At 39.0% G+C, this 20,750-nt stretch overlaps 1 protein-coding gene across 1 annotated transcript in view; it reads left to right on the top strand.

Annotated features, from left to right (window-relative positions):
- Window positions 1-3,448: 3,448 nt before the first annotated feature.
- Stat1 (signal transducer and activator of transcription 1) overlaps window positions 3,449-20,750 on the top strand; it is a 38,443-nt gene continuing 21,141 nt past the window's right edge. The window contains exons 1-10 of the mRNA XM_020158146.2: window positions 3,449-3,616; window positions 3,928-4,079; window positions 6,889-7,017; window positions 7,739-7,883; window positions 9,302-9,400; window positions 14,113-14,202; window positions 15,791-15,869; window positions 16,872-16,963; window positions 17,176-17,327; window positions 19,586-19,744. Of these exons, the coding sequence (XP_020013735.1) occupies window positions 6,890-7,017; window positions 7,739-7,883; window positions 9,302-9,400; window positions 14,113-14,202; window positions 15,791-15,869; window positions 16,872-16,963; window positions 17,176-17,327; window positions 19,586-19,744 (944 nt within the window). The 5' untranslated portion in view covers window positions 3,449-3,616; window positions 3,928-4,079; window position 6,889. The remainder of the gene's footprint in view (window positions 3,617-3,927; window positions 4,080-6,888; window positions 7,018-7,738; window positions 7,884-9,301; window positions 9,401-14,112; window positions 14,203-15,790; window positions 15,870-16,871; window positions 16,964-17,175; window positions 17,328-19,585; window positions 19,745-20,750) is intronic.

The following is a 20,750-nucleotide window of genomic DNA, read 5'->3' as shown; positions in this document are numbered from 1 at the left end:
AAATTCCCTCAAAATGAGAGGTCTGGAATGTTTTCCAAGAGTCCACCACAACACATCATGTGAATTTATGAGGTATTCCAATGCCTTCAATATTTATGTTTTCTAGACTCCTTGCTAGAGAGTTTTCTGGACTCTCTTGACTTCAGGTATGAAAAAAATATAAATTTCATCTTGCCTGCTATTTCTCATTGATGGCTAGTGACAAAGAGGATTCTGTCATTTGTTGCCTTTTTCTTTTAACTCCAATGCAAGTCTTCGATTTGATGTATTAAATGTATCCCATTGGTTTAGTCCAGCAGCTTTCTGACCTGTTGAAATCATTTAGAATTTTCATTTTGTCATCTGTAAAGTAGCAATTTCAGTGGAGGTGGGGAGAATCACAATGATACACCGTGATAGCAAACACACTTCTGACTTACGGGTCTGTAGTTCAACTGCAGCAGTCTTGCCCCAGAGGGCAAGTTCAAGGGTATCCCACATCTCTCTTCTTCCCAGATCAGACTAGAGGAAAAGCAACTACTTGAGGTATACTATGTCCTAGCACAGGAAAGTTACACACAAGAACAAGTGGATAACAAAGAACACAGATTCGGGTCAGATGGTGGGTCTATCACTATTCCTTTGCCAGAAAAAGTCACATGGCCAAGGCCAGAGTCAGGGCATAGAGAGGAATACTCTACCCTTAGTGAACTTATGGCAAGGAGTGTAAGAGAAGAAAACATTTGAAAATAATACAGTTTACCAGACATTGCATTAAACTTTCCCCCCAGTTTTGAATCTTTTGCAAATTTGGTGTTGTTGATAGAAAGATAGCTTCCCAAGTTGACTGTTGTAAGACAGCCATCATGTATTTGGATCTGGCAATTTCTGGATCTCTAGTTTTTTGGGGGAGTTGATTTCTTTTTAAAGCAGCCAACATATAAAAATAGTTACAGTTATAAAATACATTTAGTTTGCCTTCCAGGAACTTAGAGTCTTAGAGGGGTAAGACTTGAACACTTAAAAAACCATAATAATAGGAGAGGGTTAAAATTAAAAGCATGACAGGGAGGGCAGGGCATAGACAAGTTTAGTTGGGTAATTAGACAATGATAGATAAGGTTAGAGAGAAAGGTAGAGACATTTGTGGAGGATCCAAACTAGAAGTCAGCTTAATAATGGTTTTCTGAAGGTACATTTGTGTGACAGGGAAATGGAGTATATGGATGTTGAAAGAGAAAAGACTATAGTATACACACATATATGCATATCCCTGGGAAATTATTTAGATCCTTGTCATACCCGACATTGTTTATTATTCAAGGCTTATTTCAAATACCATCTACTCGAAGGAACTAGTTGTGTTAGAGGCATATATTCCAAGGTCTACTTCAGTCTGGCCTCAGTGCTACCTGCCTGAGAAAGTGATATTTGTGCTGAAACTTTAAATTAACACCTGAAAGATGAGTTAGCCAGCAAAAGAAGCTGGGCAAGAGGGAAAGATGTGGTTCAAGGGATTTTCCTAAGAAAGGACTATTGGTGAGAAGGCCAAGTTTGGGGAAAGGGTTTGGCTTATTTGAAGAACAAAATTGTTGAAGTAAGCAAAGAAAAGAGTGACACAGATGGGTTTAGAGAAAGTGATAGAGGAACCAGAGCTTTGTAGGATGTATTAAGAAATTTGAATTGTATGAGAGCAAGAAAAGCCATCGTAAGAGTTTCAAGTTGGCAAGTAACATGGTCTGCTTTGTAATTTAAAAAATCACTCAGGGATAAGGAGTTCAGTAGTAGAGCACTTTCCTGGCATATGCAAGACTCAGGGTTCAATTCCCAATCCCACACCCCCACACACCACTCAAACTGCTGTATGAAGAAAGAATTAAATGGAAGGTAAGAGCCTAAGTGAGGCAGCCATTTGGGAACCTACTGCAATGATCCAGATAGGAGAAAAGGGGATGGCAAATGAGCTATATAAAGAAGAAAATGAGACTTGGGAAACAATTAGGAGTAGCAACCAACATGGCTTGAGGACCAGGCTGGGGTGCTGAGGGAGAAGACAATGTCAAAGACGATTTCTAGGTCTTTGGCATATGCCAATACTAGAAAAGGAGCAAGTTTGAGAAGAATGATGCCTTTGGTTCTCAACACAGCTAGTTTGCTGAGGTCACTAGATATCTAAGTAGAGTCTAGCAGAGGCTGTCAATGGTGAATGTGGAGCTTGGTGGAGAAGTGTGAACTGAATAGGTCTAGAAGGACACTGAAGCTATAGGTGAGGTCCTCACAGCACAATGTGAGGAGACAGGTAGGTAAAGAAGAGAACAAGCGTGGACCTTGACAGCACTTCACAGTTAGTGGTTTGGTGGTGGAGATGGAAGAAATGTAGAAAGAACCCTAGAGAAGTAGGAAGAAGCCAGGAGGATGTGTTGTCAGCATGACCAAGGAAGAAGGTGTTTCAAGAATGGAAGCGTCCACTGCGTCAAGCTTTTCTGAGGGGGTCAAACAAAGCGAGGACCAAAAAGCGTTCTGAGTTAGGTAACATGAGGTTCAGTTGCTAAACTAAGTTTCTAGAATGACTAGGTCCCCAACCCTGCCCTCTGCCTGAGTTCTCAGTGATGGGGATAACAGGGATCTCCAAATTTGGGGATCTGCAGACACAGAACATTTTTTAAAATAAATTTTTTATTAGGATATATTCATCATATGGGGGATTCATAGTAAAAATTCCTATTAGACTTATATTTTACATTGCTCCCATCGTCTCTCTCCTGCAATCCCCTCCCCACTCCACTTAAAGCAATTGCAAGAGGTTTCTTAGTTCCGTTTTATATAGGTATATGAAGTCCATCAACCGTATACCATCACTTTAAATCTCCTTTCTTATCCTTCCCCCCCGCACTCGTATCTCCCACACACCGTACCTATTTTACAGTCCTGTTTTTCGTTATTAATATTTAAGTTGATGTTCAAAGGATGTCTCAACGCATGCCCACTGTGGGTGTGCTTTACTTTGGTCCATTCGACCCCTTCCATTACTCTCCCCTGTCCCTTTACCTCTCCCCCACTCCGATTTCAACCGCTCCTAATTCACATCCTTGTATCGTCCACCTTCACATCTTATCTTATGCCATATTGCTGATGCTCTGTCATTCTCTTTTCCTTTCCCTCTTTCCCTGAGTTCCACAGAGTATTTCTAGTTAACATGTTCTACATATGAGTTTGTATATCATTATGCTTGTTTTAGACTCATTTTTAAGAATAAGCAGAACTTCCAGTCCTCCGGTTGCAACACGCAGCGGAGCTCCACATCGCCCTCGCGGGGGGACCCACTCGTGTCAACGCTGGCTGAGTCAAGGGCCCCGCGGCGGGAGGCGGCGCACCTGGGGAACAGCCGTATCTGATTGGCTGAACGTGGCAGCCGCCCCGTGATTGGCGGAGGCGGAGGGGGGCCGGCATTCGGAGCAGCCTTTTTTTCAGCGTGGTACTTTCGTTTTCCTGCGCGAAGTCTTCCGAGGCTGCTTGCTGCATCCGGGGACCGCTCCTGTCAGACACCGCATCCCCCCAGGCCCCGCAAGGCGACCCACCGCGCCGGGGAGAGGCGCCCCGCCGCACCTGCACTCGCACTTGCCGGCACTTGAGTGCGGTGAGTGGGTGTGAGGTTCTGGGTGTTGGGAGTGGAACGCACCCCGACAGGGGCGCTCGGCCGGCTTGGGCTTCACACTGCTGCGCGCTGAATTCGTCATCCCAGAGAGAGAACTCGTCCCAAGTCCCCACGTGTGATTAGGTCCACCCGTTCTCGGTGCTGGCATTCCTGGCACGGCTGCCCCTGCGCAGCCAGTCAAGATGACTTGTGAAATCGCATTTCCCCCAGATGGCACTGTCTTTTCCTCTTCCCCTTCACTCGCCTCACTCCCCGCCCGTTTCCAACAAGGTAACTTTTTCTTCTCTTGGCAGAAAGTTTCATTTGCCCTGAGCCATCCCGCAGGGCTGTCTGGGATACTCGCTGGCACCCCATGCCCGCAACTCCAACGGGCTTCCGCCTAATCTGCTGTGTGTAGCGGTTGCTTGCGTGGAATTCCCAGCCCTTCTGGGGAACAAAGTGTCAGGTCAGTAAATGGTCATGGAAACAAATTTGAAATCTTAATTGTATCCTTGCTTAAGCATGAGGAGCTTACCGTCCTAGAATTTAACAGTGATATGAGTTCCTGCAGAACCCCACAAAATGGAACTTCTCTAAGTTCTGATCAGTAAACGAAGAGTTCTGGGGCAGGTTTATAGATGTGCGAATATAGTTGTGCTTTGGATGTTGTAAAAGGGTTTGCCTTTTCCTTTCCAGTTTCATCTAGACTATACAAGGTTTCAGCTGAACAAACCGCTATATGCTCATCGACACGTAATGGTTTGAGTCATGCAGGGTAGTGTCTAAGGCAGAGAATGTTAAAAAGAAAAATGATCCCCTCCACTCCACTGGGACTCTCGAACTTATACTATACAATGGGGGACACCATAGAGCTGTGCAAAGAAGATTGGAACTCTGATAGAGGTACAGAATGTAATGCAGCTCAGATCAAAGAAAGCTAATTGTCTCTGAGTAAGTCTCAGAAAACTTTATGGAACAAGGGAGCATTTGTACCTATCTTTGATTGCTGATAGGTTTAGAGAGGCAGAAGTTTGTAGGATGGCTATTTGTATGGGCTAACGGCAGCTGGAGAAAATCAGAAATGTTGGATTCAGTCAAAAATAGGAAATAGTTTGGTGTCTGGGTTGCTTTGTTGATAGATGCAGACGGAGTAGGGTGGAAATCAGTCTAAGAATGGAAAAACCAGCATATTTGCACAAGAATAATATGGTCCAATCCATGTGCAGCAGAGGCCTGGATTGGGAGGGTAGAGGGTTGGAAGCAATGAGGCAGCTGGTCTAGAGACTGGAGGGGAAGTAGTCAACCCTAAATTTGGGATTTAAGCCTGTTGATTTGGGGATGGTCTTTCCACTCCCAGGGTTGGTAATAGATTTTGTGGGAAGATGCAATTGATTTCTGGATTTTTTAACATGAATTTATTGAGTCACCTGCTTGGTGTTATGTGCTGTGTATGTATTAGGTCATGCAGTCCAACAACTACCTTGGTGATAGGTTGGTAAGTTGCCTGGGTTTGCCTGGCTAATAAGAGGTGTTGTAGCCACCATTGGCTGGCAGATCAGCTTATTTGCTTTAGGCATATCCCTGATAGGGAGGGAGAGAGCTGCTGATTTGAAGCTTTTTGTTTTGGTAAAATAAATTAGAAGTGAAAAATCAAATCGCTACAGCAGGTATGACAAGAGACAAAGGGGTGGGATTGGGCCCATTTCTACTTGTGTTAGTGAAAGTAGCTAGCTTTGTAGTCTAAGCATTCCTTGCTCTCCTTTAGAAGGACATCTGTAGAGCAGGCAGGCATGCCTTCATACCAGGACATGTGTGTTTGAGAATGGGCATGCATCCCCATGCTTCCATGCCCTACTTGAAAACAAGTTTGTCTGACAGGACAAGATCACTTGTACCACTCTGAATGTGCTGAAACCAGTGTGCACTGATGTAAATCCTAAGGTACATGATGCTCATTTTTCTAACAGATTTTAGGACTTAAATTGAGATTTTTGTTTGGTGGTAGAGGGATTTGAACTCAGGGCTTTGTGCTTACTAGGCAAGCAGTCTACCACTTGAGCCTCAACCCCAGGCCTGATTTCTTGTGGATATTTTTGTGATGGGATCTCCTCCTTTTTGCCTGGGCTACACTGTGATGGTGATCCTCCTACCTATGCCTCCTGTGTAGCTGGGAATACAAGTGTGTACAACCCACTGTACCTGGCTTATGTGTTTCGAGATAGTCTGGCTAATTTTTTGTTCAGGGCTAGCCTTCAACTGTGATCCTCCTGATCACAGGTAGCTGGGTAGCTGGGGTTGCAGGTGTAAGCTCCCATGCCTGGCCCTAAGTCAGGGTTTTGTTGTAATTTTTAACCTTCAGGTCTGGTATATAAAAACTGACTTAATAGTTATCCACAGAGATAAGTGGTACTTTATCCATGTTTAAATCTTGAAAAAATCATTATTAAGATTTAAAACTTCTTTGTGCCAAATTTATTATTTGCAGTAGGCAAAGAAGAAAATACATCTCTTTGAAAATGTGTTTAACAAAAATAATTAACTTTACCATATGATCCTGAAATATAAAATACCAGTTAAACTATGTTTTTGTCAGATTCCAAAGGTACTGTAGGACAGCATTTTTAGAGAGTTCTTTTGTGATTCGTCTTAAATCCAATAGTGCTTTCCATTTATTTATTTGATAAAAGTGCAAAATTCATTTTAGAGTCATATTTGTTAGATACCTAGTTTGTGCCTGACATTGTTCTGGGGAAACAGCAATGAATAACTTCTTTCCCCTCCAAAGCATCCTTCCTGTCATTAGACAAAAATAAGTAATCAAAATAAAAAAGAAAAATACGTGATGAATCACAGGGTGGTAAGTACTATGAGGAAAAATACATCAGGGAAGAAAGATAGTGGTTTCCAGGGAAGCAGCTGGTTGCTGTTTAAATAAGGTCACCAGAGTAGGCTGCCCTGATATTTTGACATTTGAGCAAAGACCTGAAGATGTGTTTCCTGGAGAAGAAAAAAATGTTGATCACAAAATTCAGTAAAAAACAACATGTAGCTCAGTGATATAGCACCTGCCTACAGCATATGCATGGCTCTGGTTTCAATCCTCAGCACCAAAAAGCAAAAACAAAACATAACTAATTTTGGATATAAACACCATTTAAATATAATATTTCAGAGACAAATTATGTCTTGGATGAAGTAAGATATAAGAAACACGTCGCTAGAGGCTTTCTTTGGAGCTGTCCATGTCCGTTTGTAATGTATGCTCTTTCTCACAGGATGTCTCAGTGGTATGAACTTCAGCAGCTTGATTCCAAATTCCTGGAGCAGGTTCATCAGCTTTATGATGACAGTTTTCCCATGGAAATCAGACAGTACCTGGCTCAGTGGCTAGAAAAGCAAGACTGGTAAGCAAAACTTACTGGATGGGGGAGGAAAATTATCTATGCTTTAAGTGAAGTGACTTAGAACCATGTTTACAGAAAATAACCTCACTAATGGCTATGAGGATTATCTGTTTCAGAAAAGTTTGTTGATTTAAAAAAGGGCATGTGTCTCTACAAAACCGAGTTCATTAGTCATTATGCACTTTTACATAGTTTTGCCAAATTTAATTGTGATATATGTTCTCTCAAATACTTCGGACAGGTTAGATAATAGAAAATAGTTACTTTAGGATTCCGTCTATAGGAAGAAAGAATTAAAAAACTAAAGCTAAATTATAGTAAAACATTGATTAGAAATTTGAAGAAAGTAACAAAATTAAGGAAATTATCACTTAAAACTGATATGTGTTCCATTTTGAAACTTATTTTCTGGTGACTGAAAAAAATTTAAATATTCTGAAAGTATCCGACATAGACAGTGAAGCTCCCCTCCCCCGCCCCCCATAGTTTTTTTTTTCTCTCCAGAGGTAATCACCATGATAATTCCCTGTACTATCTCTTTTAAGTGTTATATAATTTTTCTTGCTTATTGTATGTGATAGAAATACTGTATATCTGCTGATAAAACAATGTCAGTTTAAAAAGACGAAAATAAAACCAATTTCAATAAAGGAAAGCAACACTTTTTTCATCTGTTTTAAGTGGTATCCAGAATGAAACGTGTAAACTTTAAATCTCCTAGGGAGCATGCTGCCAATGATATTTCATTTGCTACCATCCGTTTCCATGACCTCCTATCACAGCTGGATGATCAGTACAGTCGCTTTTCTTTGGAGAATAATTTTTTGTTGCAGCATAACATAAGGAAAAGCAAGCGTAATCTTCAGGTATGACCTGCTTTTTGGTCAAATTGTTCCTATGTTTACCTAAAACAGTTTTCTGCATTTAGCAAAAAGTACTAAGAATACATTCATTGGTATTTAGAAAATTTACAGAGATATAAACTCTCTTTATGTGACTAATATATATAAAATAAGACACCAATTCATTTTTTAAGCATACAAGGAATTTTCAGGCTTAAGAGTATCACCTGTTAGGTGTCAGCAGTTCTGAAATATGACATTGTAACCTTGTTTTGCTAAAAATTTTCAATATTTAAACCATTTTAAGAACAATGATCTGTAGTAACACATTAAACTCCAAGGAATTTTGGTGATCAGTTAAGTCTAAGTCCTCCACATACAGACGAAGAGTAAGTTCAGAAAGGTTTGACTTACTAGAGGCCCAGTGGGGTTTTAGTGACCTGGACTAGATTCCACCTGGCCTTGCTTCGTGTAGAGTTGCCCTCGCCTGGAAGACAAAAGCAAAAGATCCAGACACAAGAGAATGTAATACAAAGTTTTAGGAATTCTTGACACACTCCTAGTATGTGCTTAGCCTTAATACCATATTTATTCTGTGTTAGCAGAACTTTTCTGTTCTAAAGGAAGCAAAAGGTATCTTTTTCTTGTTTCATACAATAGAACCAAACTTTTCACCTTAAGTAATCGGAAACTTGCTTTTTAAATGTACCTATGATTTTGAGTGTAGAAATCATATTAACTTTATAGAAATCTGCTCAGCTTTAATTCAAAGCATAGGCCAACACATATATTAACTGAGAAATCTGAGTAGTTCTTTAATCATTTGCATTGTCTCAGGAGCTTAACAGAATATAATTGTCTTTAAGAAATACAGAAAGCCATTAAAGTAAAAACATTTGTGAAGGGCAGGGGACGTGGGTAGGAAAGAGTACATGCTTAGTATGCGCAAAGCCTTGGGGTCAATCCCCAGCACTGCAGGCACACACACAAATGCTTCTTTTTAAATCAAGAAGTACTTCAGAAAGCAATGGAATGCCAAAATCAAATAGTTACATCAGGATGGGGAAAGGAGTACTGAAGTAGATAAAATGTGTAATATTGTTCTAGCTCTTAAATTGGGTGATCAATTTATGAGTGTTTTATTACTAATGCTTGGTAGCATAATCTATGATTTTGTACTTGTCATGTAATAGACTTTTAAAAAAATTACCAAATTCCATTTAAAAAAATGAAGTACTTCAGGTACCTACACTTAATTGGTAAGGTAAAGCAATTTTTGTCCTGGTTTATGAAAGGAGTATTTTGATTTCTATAAAAATAGTTTATGCTAATTTAATGGATAGAAATGAGGTTTGTCATGGAATGTAAATAAGTTCTTATATTTATAACACACAGTGGTCTAAATATTCTGAACATTATTTTTATTCTTACCACCTATGTAGGATCATTTTCAAGAAGACCCAGTACAGATGTCTATGATCATCTATAACTGTCTGAAGGAGGAAAGAAAGATTTTAGAAAATGCCCAGAGATTTAATCAGGTACTATTTCTAATTGAACAATTACAATAAAAATTCACTCATTCATTTCAAAAATATTACTGAAGTCCAGATCAAGGCAACACTGCATATATCTTTGGTTTTATAGCCCCAAGAAGCAGAGAAAGTCAGATTTAGAGATTTTGTAGAATTAGGTTTTAAGAAAGATCCTTATCTAATGGAATTAAATTCAAGTGAGGACAGAGACAACACATAGACAAGATACTTCTAGGTAATATTAAGTGTGGTGAAGATAACATGGTGTTATGGAGTGACTGAGGGGATGGCTGTTTCTTTAGGTTAAAGTCAGGTGCTAGCACAGAAATGGAAGCAGGCAGAAGGTTAGAGGGTTTCTGCAGTGGTTTAGGATAGTGCTGTGGAAGTTGTACTCAGTATCACTGGAGGTAGGAAGAAGGACACACACTTGGGTTATGTTTTGGGCCTGCTACCAATAGGGCTTTTATCAAAGGATCAGATGTGGATGTGAGAGAGAGAGTGAAAAATCAAGGATGGGTCTATGCATGTGACTTGAGTCACTTGGAGAATGGCAGTGCTATTTACTGAACTGGGAAGACAGGGAAGAGATATGAGCAGAATTTTTGTAGGATACAAGTTTTGGAAGAGAAGAGATTAATGGGAAAATTAAAGGCTTTGTTTTGAATAATTAATTACTTGGGACAATCCAAACAGTAAATGAGTTATAGATGTACTGGTACTAAGATTTTTTGATCATGATTTTACTAGTCCTCCTGCAATCCTTCTTGGCAATTCAATAGTTTTTTGATGTTGTGGTGGCATTTATTCCTGCTTTCTGAAGCAGTGGGGTGGTGAGAACAGTCCAGTAGGGAGGCAGTTTTAAAACCGCTGTTTTCTGAGTTGGTCTGGCCAAGCCTATTCTAGTATGTAGGGAGAATGCAGAGGACACAGTAGAATGTTTACTGTGTGCATTTCACAGACAAATAACAAGGTAAACTATGTCATGATGGGGAGAGTGAGGATGGAAGCAGTGGTGAAGACCTTTATCAGTCCCTTCCTGAGCATTTCTCTGCACTCTTAGTTACTGTCTCCCTGTGGCACTGAAAGTACCTCGCTGTGTAAAGCATGTAAAGATTATTCTAAATTCAAGTTAACTGGTTTATTTGGTACTCAATCTAGAGAATAACGTTGTATATTAACATTAGGGAGAAATCTGGCTGCCTTGTCTGTTCTAAGAGAGGCATGCCTATCCCCAACCTAACTTGCCAACCTGGCATGCACCTGGGAGACTTGCAATAGGATTTTTTTTTTTTTTTTGGTGGTATTGGAGGCTGAACTCAGGTATTCATGTTTGCTGGGCAGGCACTCCACCATTTAAGCCATGTTCCCAGACTCTTTTTTTGTTTTACTTATTTTTGGGATAGGATCTTGCATTTATGTCCATGCCAGTGTGGACTGAGATCCTCCTATTTATGTTTCCCATATAGCTGAAAGGACAGGCATATACCATTTCTTCCAGCTATTGGTTGAAATGGGGTCTTGCTAGCTACCCATCTATCTTGACTTGTTCAAACTGCAGTTCTTCTGATTGATCTCTGCCTCCTGAGTAGCTGAGATTACAGGGATGAGCCACTGGTGCCTGACACAACAGAAAATTTGAATTCTGTGAGATTTTCATTCTAATAACAGTACTCAGGGGTCCCTCTGTATTTTAAATAGACTTGAGAGGATAACCAAGAGCAGAGCCATGCAGAAGACACACAGACTGTTCATCTTTGTTCTCACATTTGGCCCCTCAGCCCACCCCAGCCTGGAGTTGGCTATTCTTTGGGTCTTGAAGACTTGGACTCCCCATTAAAATTTTTGGTGATCTGGGTGGGTTTATTTTGAGCCTTTCAGAGGACACCTGAGTGATTGGACCCCATGGCAAGGCTTCCCCAGGGTGTGAGGGAAGGTCTGGGTGTCTGAGGGTGTTAGGAACAGGGAGAGGCACAACAGTTGGTCCCTTTCCACTGTCCTCTAGCCTACCCCTGGCTTGGCAGTTAAGAAACATTTCTTTTCCATTTTCCCCTCTTGCTGAAGTTAATATTTTATCAATGTATTTTCTGTTCAGCTTGAAATGTGTATTTATGGAATGAAATGGTTTCTGGTATGTGCTTTAAAACAATCCAGTTTTGGGGACAGAGAATTAAAGACAATATGAAGAAAACAAGTGTTGATGAATTATATTGAAACTGTATTATAGGTAGATGTGGATTCAATAGATTGAATACATTAAAACATGTAAATTTTGGAATCCGTATTGATTTTCATTATTTTTTAAATAGAAGAGTTGTGAGAAAATACATTTAAGAGAATGTTATATTATACATATTTTCTAGTAGATTATAAATGTTTTGTCTGATGCCTTATAACACACTAAGCTTTTTCTTTTTGTGTGATGAAAAAGCTAATTATATGTATGAACAAAATTTAGGTCCATAAGGTGCAGAGTGGGTGATACTACATTCTTTCAGGTTGGACGGAAGGCATGAAGTAGATTCTAGGCTTCCCTTGGCTCTTCCATCTTTGTGATTTTGAGTAATAATAGAATTCCCATCTGAATAATGCTTATCATGTTTCAGACTCTGTGATAATCACCTTACAACATTATTTTATTTGAATAAATGCTTCCAGTACTATCATTGACGGTAGGTATTGTTATCCCTCATCTTATAGATGAGTAGACTAAGGTTTGGAGATAATGAAGATTGCGTTTGGAATTTAAACCTAGAATTATCGAGGTTTAAGTACACACTAGTACAATCTCCTGTTTAACAACAGATGGGAGTCAAGTAGAGGAATAGAGGGAGGAAGGGGAGGACAGAATAAGAGCATAACAAAGAGTTTTAGTAATATGGATAGACTTCTACTTAAGGTTGAAAAGGCCATAATGTATCTCAGGCTCTCCCAGTCACCATGTTTCCCATCGAGCACCTGAGCACCTGACAACACAATAAAATCTGTGCTGATCAACATGTTCACCTCTCACTGTGTTCTTCACAGCATAGCTTCTATGTAGGGTTTTTATGTATTTGAATTTATCAGTCTCTTTTTAATACTAGGTTTTGCCTCATAATATTTCCTATTGAAAGATAAATATAAAGGACTTCATTCATTTTTCCCCCTAGAATTTGTATGCCTTCTTTTTATACTTTTACTTTTGAATTTTATATTTTGTAATTTAAAAAATATTTTTCTATATTATACATTTCATATATATCAAATATCTTTGTATATTTTATGTATTTTTATATGTCTCTTATGTACATATTTTTATTTTTGATATACATAAAACATAAAAATTATACATAATGGGAATTATGTGATGTTTCATTATAGGTACATATTATTTAATGTTTAAACCAAAGTAAACTTATCTATCTCCTCAACCATGTATCATTTCTTCATGGTGAAAACATTCAATATCCCCCCCTGTGGTTTTTTTTAGCTATACAGTACATAATTATTATCTACTGTGCAATACCACAACAGAGTTTCTATTATTTTACTTTTAGATCTCTGAACTATTTGAAGTTTATTCTTATATTTAATGTGAAGTATATGTCCAACTTTAACTTTTTCCAACTGGCTATCCACTTGTCTTAGTTACATTTAGTAGAAAGCCTGTATTTTTCCATGTGTTGAGAGCTGCCAACTTTATCATATAAATTTCCATATGTATCTGAATGTATTTTTAGATTTTTCTTTTCCTTCCTGTTGATTTATTCATAAGCTTGAATGGGCCATGTTTAATTATAGAAAACTTACAGTATATGTGGTAGGGCTAGTTCCATCTCATTGCTGTGCTTTTTCAGGCATTTCTTTGCTATTATTGCATGTTTATTTTTATTTTCACAGGAATATCAGTGTCAATTCATAATTGATAAATTATGAATTAACTCAGAGTTCATATTTTATGAATGTTTATTTTTTTCTCTTTTATTAGATGATGTTTTTAATTCTTATGTGTCTTATATTTCCTTGCCATGTGTTTCTGACTTACTGGAGTTTTTTTAGCAAAATATTGTAGATGTTAGGCCATGTTCTAGCCCAGGTGTTCGAGTGGTAAACAAGATAGTCCTTATTTTCAAAGGAATCAGATTCTAGGAGCAAAAATAACATCTTTCTAGAATCTGATCTTGTAATAGCAGATTTTCATTGGCAGTGCTTTTCGACTTTATTTTGCCTCTGAATCACTGGGGATGGTGTTAAAATGGGGTTCTGATTTAGTCATTAAATTAGGACTTGAGATTCTGCATTCCAGCCAGCTCTATAGGTGGTAAGATGCTGCTGGTCTGGAGACTAAACTTTGAATCATAGGCTTTAAGATAAATGATTACTATATTAATATGGGTAATCTCATGTCAAGAATTTGAAAAACCCTGAACTCTTGCCTATGTGGTGCCATTCAACTATATGAATTAATAGAAACTTCTAGAAATACTACTTTAGACATAATTTTAAAATACTATTTTAAACTCATACTGAATTTAGACATTCTGTAGCCTTGTTAATAGTTTGCTAGCATTCTCCAAGGCCTTGGCAACTGAGCTATTTCTTATTAACACACAGGAAGGCTATAGTAAGTTTTGGAAGGTCTGAGGGCAGGTGGGCTACAAGGTATGGACTTGACTTTGGGGTGTAAATAGCATTATCAGTAAAAATGATGGCTGTTGACCACGCACTTCTCATTACAGGCTCAGTCAGGAAATATTCAGAACACTGTGATGTTAGATAAACAGAAGGAGCTTGACAGCAAAGTCAGAAATGTGAAGGACCAAGTTATGGTGAGTATTTAGTAAATACATGCATTTACTCTGTATCGTTCTGTAGGGCAGAAAAGGTTTCAGTCACCCTGCATGTAAACCTAGTAACTATTCTCTTACATAGTTGAGAAGAAAAATTTTATGAAAGTTATAAACCAGAAGTAAACAAATTGGTAAAACCAATAACCAACTAGATTTTTTATGGCCTATTGTAACATCCAAACATAGAGCTTATTTTTCCTTCCTTGAAAGATCATGCAGTAAGTGTTGACTTTGCCCCCATTATGCTATAAACTAGATATTATTCTAAAAAGCCTTTTATGTCCACACCTCTCCCTTCAGGGTGTTCCTGGGATTACTCAGAGTTCTAGGATAAACATGGTACAAGCACTTTCTCAAGTGCTTGTTTTGTTCTAAGACTTGGAAGAGAATGAAAAACTACTTCCAGTGCATTTCTGATTAGAATAAGACATTCACAGCAATTTTAAGATAAATCTTCCAAGATAGCTATAGCACCCTGGCACCTTTGTTGGCATGCATTCACTCCTATCCCTTTGATGGCTATTTGAGGAGAAGGTTGAGGAAATCTGCTTCACACAAGATGTATATTTGTAGAAAAAGCCTTCCAGCCAAGAGGTACAGGCCTGCCATGGGTCTGGGCAACAGCAGCATGGTTTCAGATAGCATCTTCACTAGCCCCAGATTCTTTACAGCAATTTATCCTATAAGTCTTCTAGGGAAACACTCCATTGAAGTAGAAACCAAGCCATCTTGGTCTAGTAATAGCCAGGGAAACCCAGAGAAGAATGTGTGGAAATGTGAACAAATCTGAAATAAATGAAATAAGCATTTGTGAAATTTATTGTCCAAACTGAGATAATCTGAATGAATAAGAGCACCCTGTTAATAATTATACTAGGCCTGATGTTTTGGCACATATCTGTAATCTCAGCACTCAGGAGACTGAGGCAGGAAGGTTATGAGTTCAAGGCCAGCCTGGGCTGCATAGTTGAGACCCTGTCTCAAAAAAAAAAAATTGCACCAGGACAGCAGGTGTTAAACTAGGATTGTTCCAGCTAAATAGGATGTGTGTGGCTATCCTTCTTACTTGTAAGAAATGAGATTTTCCATGAGTTTATTTTCCCCTTCTGCATACTTCACAATGAAGTTGTTAAGTCATGTCTCTGAGACAGTCTCAAAATGACAAGGATGATCTGAGCATGTAGGACATGCCTGTAATCCCAGTCTACAATCCTAGCCTATGATCCCTGACTGAGGCAGGAAGAGTTCTAGTTTGAGGCCAGACTGAGATTCATTATCAAGACCCTGTCTAACAAAAAAATGATAAAGAAGAATCAAAATTTAGGCCTTGAACCAGGTGATGACAGTTTGAAAATTATTATGTTTTCTTTTATGAAAATATTATCATTGCATTCTTACTAATGGAACATATATTATTTCATGTATGAGATTAGAGTTTTGGTCCATCTTTGATGGAGCTAGAATTTTTTTCATATTTTCCTGCTTTCTATAGAAGCAATGATGTGTTTCCTTAGAGGCTTTAGAAGCTGATGATCAGTGGAAAACATGTTTACATCTTTATTTGCAGTGTATAGAGCATGAAATCAAGACTCTAGAAGATTTACAAGATGAATATGACTTTAAATGCAAAACCTCACAGAACAGAGGTAAGTACTAACAATTAAAGAGTGTCCATTGGCTATAATTTTTTCTATCTCTTCTAGATAACAAAGGCAATCACTCCTTCATATTTGCCACATATTTCATGGCTCTGAATCACCAGTCATCAGTCACCTGCTTCTTGATGAGTCAGGCCAAGGTTTCTAAGCTTAGTGATATTGACATTTTGGGTCAGATAATTTTCTGTTATGTGGGTATCCTACGCCTTGTAGAATATTTAGCAGCAACCCTAACTTCAGATACCAGTGGCATTACCTTTTAACTCCTAGCGTTGACAAACAAAACTATCTCCCGACCTTCCCAAGTGTCTTCAAGGAAGGAGGGCAAAGTCACTCCTAGTTGATACTACTGGTTATGTGTTATTCACCTTTTTTATTGTGGGTAGCTCATTGATTGATACAGACTGGAGGACATGTGGAGTTTCCCTGTCCTTAATACCTAATATTCTTTTAAATGTTCCAGCACCATGTGTATGTGCTATAGATAAGCTCAGCATTTTTCTCATGTTTTATAGTAACTTCATTCTATTTTATTGTTCCTACTTGTTTTTAATGATTGTAGCAAGTAAAAGTAATCCCAGTATGTACATAGAGTACCACTTTTAACCTAGTAGTTATGTGGTTAATAGAGAAAGATAATTATTATAATTTGGGTAAAAAGTATGAGAGAAAGGAGCTTCAACTACTACTTCCTAATTATCCACTTCTCTTTCAGAGTCATAGATATGCTCCATATACATTTATCTGAAGTTTTGAATTTTGTCATTTAAATAATATTCTGACAGTGGCATGGGTCACTGAAACTAGTACCTTGTTTCACTGTGTTCACTTTTTATACTTAGGACATTTTCTTCTTTTGTTTAATAAAGGTCAAAGGGAAAACATTGTCCTTGTATCATATTTCTCCTAAATTTATGTGAGTCTTGGCTTTAGTTAGATCTTTTTGTCTTCTTATGCATTTATATTTATCTACTATGTCTCAATTCACAGAAAATGAAACCAATGGTGTGGCCAAGAATGACCAGAAACAAGAACAGCTGTTACTCAAGCAGATGTTTTTAATGCTTGACAATAAGAGGAAGGTAGGGATTGCTTTCCAGAATATCATGTTGCCTTTGTCAAGATTGTAAATAATGGCTTTGAAGTTTAGAGGAGAGGAAGAATTATTTGTATAACCACTTGGTTTCGAACCCCAGTTGTAAATGAAAAGATACTTGCTTTGCTTTAAAAAAACTTTTAAAATTCAATGATTAAAAATAAATTTATTTCACTTTGTTTCTTTATATTCTTTTAGGAAATAGTTCACAAAATAAGAGAATTGTTGAATGCCACTGAACTTACCCAGAACACACTGATTAACGATGAGCTAGTGGAGTGGAAGCGGAGGCAGCAGAGTGCCTGTATTGGGGGACCACCGAATGCTTGCCTCGATCAGTTGCAGAACTGGTAAGATCCTCTGGAGTGAAGTGCTAGCAACTGACTGACTGACCACAGAAGCTACTACAGAGCACAGTTGGACTGCGTTAGCTGGATGAGTCCTGTCAAAACACTGGTTTAGAATTTGACATACTGCAGCTTCTTAGCAGGAACACTCAGAAAACATGGTGCTGTTCATGACTGTTGCCATATTCAGCCATATCTGCTTATGTGAAGCATTCTTGGACATTGGGATGTGTCATTTGACTATACCAAAACTCCAGTTAAATGGTTATTACATAACACATTTAACAATGTGAGTCCTGATGTTTTATTAAAAACAAAATATCTTGAGGCATTTTCTAGGTTTACATGAAGTAATAGTTTGTCCTGGGTCATCTATTCAGTTGTTTATCAGGTAAATTCTTATGAGATACTGTGAACCAGGCACTATAATGGGACCTGGGTGCACAAGGAAGATTGATTCTTGGGCCTTGCCCATCAGGGCATTGACCAAGAGTGAATGGGTACTTCATGGAAATAGGGAGGAGGAGCTGTTTCCAACAGATGGAAGAGCACAGGCAGAGGCACAGAGGTGAGGGACTGCAGGACAGCATAAGATGGCTGGAAAGTGCCAGGGAGACATAGGGATGTGATACTGGCAAGAGATGCTGCACTCTGCACTCTGATTGTGGATGTTCTCAGAACCTTGTCTGGAATGGGAACTTCACTCATCAGGTGCTAGCATATATGTAGAGTATATATATATATATACTCTATATAGCTTATATATAGAGTCTTAAGCAGGTGGTGTATTTCTCTCATTCTGAGTCCCTCTGGTATTAGCCTGGATAGAGATAGAAAGATCAATTAATCAGAATACTATGCAAGACAGTGACATGAGAGGTATCTCCATGAGAAAGTTAGTGTAATCCAGGGGAGGATCCAAAAAATGGAACAGAGGGAATGGAAGAGGTGGAATCTCAGAGTGAATGTGAGAGGATGGTGGCCTGAGAAAATTGCCAAGCACTCATGGACTAGGATCTAGTGGAGTTATTTTTACAAGATTACACTCCTGATTTTTTAAAGCCAATATTAATATTCAGCCATTTGTTTTTTATTATGTGAATTGTGTATACACACCCCAAATTTGCTGTAGGTTAGAGTAGTGCTTCTAGTTTAGTGTGCCCCTTGTACCTTGAGAGATAACAACCCCCCTAAGCCCTCTAGGTGGCCAGGAAGGCCCTGGGTATCTAGAGTCCCCTAGCATTTGCCTTAAGCCACAGGAGCCTCTTCCAGTGATAAGTGCATCCAGTTTTCCATACTATATGAGGATTGCATTTTTTCTATGTGGGAGATGCTTTGCAGAACCTCCTTAGGAATTTACCCAACTATCATCCTGCTTGCTCATTTTGTAGTAAAGGACCTTTCTCTCTCTCTCTCTCTGTCTTTCTCTCTCTCAATGCTTTGAACTAGATTCAAGGAGTGAAAGTAGATGTTTTTCAATGGGGAGAAGGTTTTAAAAGATTTTTTACTGCCATTTATCAGACAAATAAAATGGCACTTCCACAGCATGCCTGACTCAGAGGCTGTGTCACCATTAGCAGTTGACTAAGGAAGGAAGAGTCTAAGAGCTATGTTTCCCCATTGGCCTCATACTTGTAGTCAAGACTGAATGAGAATATTGCTTTCTTGTTTCAGTTGAGTGAAACAGCAGTCTTCATTCTTTCCTCCTCACCTCCTCCCTCCAGCCTTGCCTCTCCTCCCTACATCGTCCCCAGCTTTCGTGATGCTCCCCCCACTTTCCTTTGCACATTGTCTCTGACAGTCTTGCTGAGATTCCACTTACTTATGTCACTGTCTTGACATAAAACTAGTGGCTCCTCACTGCCTTTTGGATTACCTGAAGGCATCTGCCTTACTGTTTCCCCTGTCTCTGTCCTCCTCTTTGCTCTGTCCTTTTTCAGTCCTAGGTAACTTAAAGATCAGTTGAAGTCACATATCATCTGGAAACCCTGCCCTGCCCATCTCTCTTCATGTTGATCTCAGGAATGTGTAGGACTTCTGACCTAGACTATAATTGTTCACTGCACATTAATTTTTTTTTTGTCTTCAAGTAACTAAGCCCTTCAATGCCAGCATAAGCTTTGATTCATCTTTTTCTTCTTGGAGGGTAGAATGTAAGGCAGTGTGTTACTCATACAACTTGTTGATTTCTGTGGTTCTCTTTAATACAAACTGCTTTGGGACTGTTGCTCACCAAGTCACCTTCTCTTGTACTTTCCCAGGTTCACCATGGTCGCAGAGAGTCTGCAGCAGGTTCGTCAACAGCTTAAAAAGCTGGAGGAGTTGGAACAGAAGTACACCTATGACCACGACCCTATCACAAAAAAGAAACAGGTGTTATGGGATCGTACCTTTACCCTCTTCCAGCAGCTCATTCAGAGGTAACCCCAAGGAGATTTATTTGCACTTCTGTGGTTATTTCATTCAGAGAAACATTTTATAGCAATTCAGATAATTTAAAAGGGTTAAATAGGCCATATAAATTTTTTAATATGAGTTCATTCTTCCTCAGTGCCTTGTTTATATTAATGGGATTCATTCTGTCGGTCGTCTAGTCTAGAAAGTGTAGTAACTTTTTACTCCTCTTTCTGCTCCTTAACCAGTCTATGCAAAGACTTAGCATGTCTAACCTCAGGACCCTTGTCTTCTCATTCCCCTATTGTGGCTTCATCATGTTTCAGGGTCTCAAATCCTTTGCTGAACTCTTATATAGTAGCCTCCCAATCAATTCCCCTTCTCAGCCTTTCCACCCTAGGCGCTGAGACCAAATGCTGTCCCAAGGCAGAGTTAGAGTCCTCACCCCTGCCAGCCATGTGGAGCCCCTCACTCTGTTGGACACTCCTGACTACACTTCCACAGTCTGTACCCAGCAGCCACTTCACACTTAGCATCGATGCATACCCCATATCCAAGCAAACTTGACCTTTTGCTGTACAACTGTACCTCTCTGTCTTCCCAGAGTTCCCAAACAGATGTAGTCTCCCTTCCAGACTTGCAGAATTAATTCTTCATTTTTTGCCCACTTTACTTTTTGTCATATAATTTTTTGTATGTTTCTGTTATCTTTGTTGAAAATTGGAAGGTCTGGAAGACAGAGATGCACCTTTGTCACGCTTTCTTCCCAGAAGGGTCTAGCACAGTAACTTATAAACACAGTATGTGTCCTGAACATACTTAGTAGATAAATGTTACTAAATGGAACAGTTGAGTTCATATTGCAATTGGCATACTGAAAATGTCTTTGGCTCCCTGTGGCTAATGTCCGAACAGAAATGCCTTCATTTTAGAGTGTGAAAAATTTAAGGACATTTATCAGGAGTTTTTTAGTGTAAATTTGATTCTTAATGTAGATTTGTAAATGATCATAGCCAAACTCAGAGTTTTCAC

This window comes from Castor canadensis, chromosome 4 (assembly GCF_047511655.1).
Source record: "Castor canadensis chromosome 4, mCasCan1.hap1v2, whole genome shotgun sequence".
NCBI classification, from domain to species: Eukaryota; Metazoa; Chordata; class Mammalia; order Rodentia; family Castoridae; genus Castor; species Castor canadensis.
This window is presented reverse-complemented; position numbering and strand designations above follow the sequence as displayed.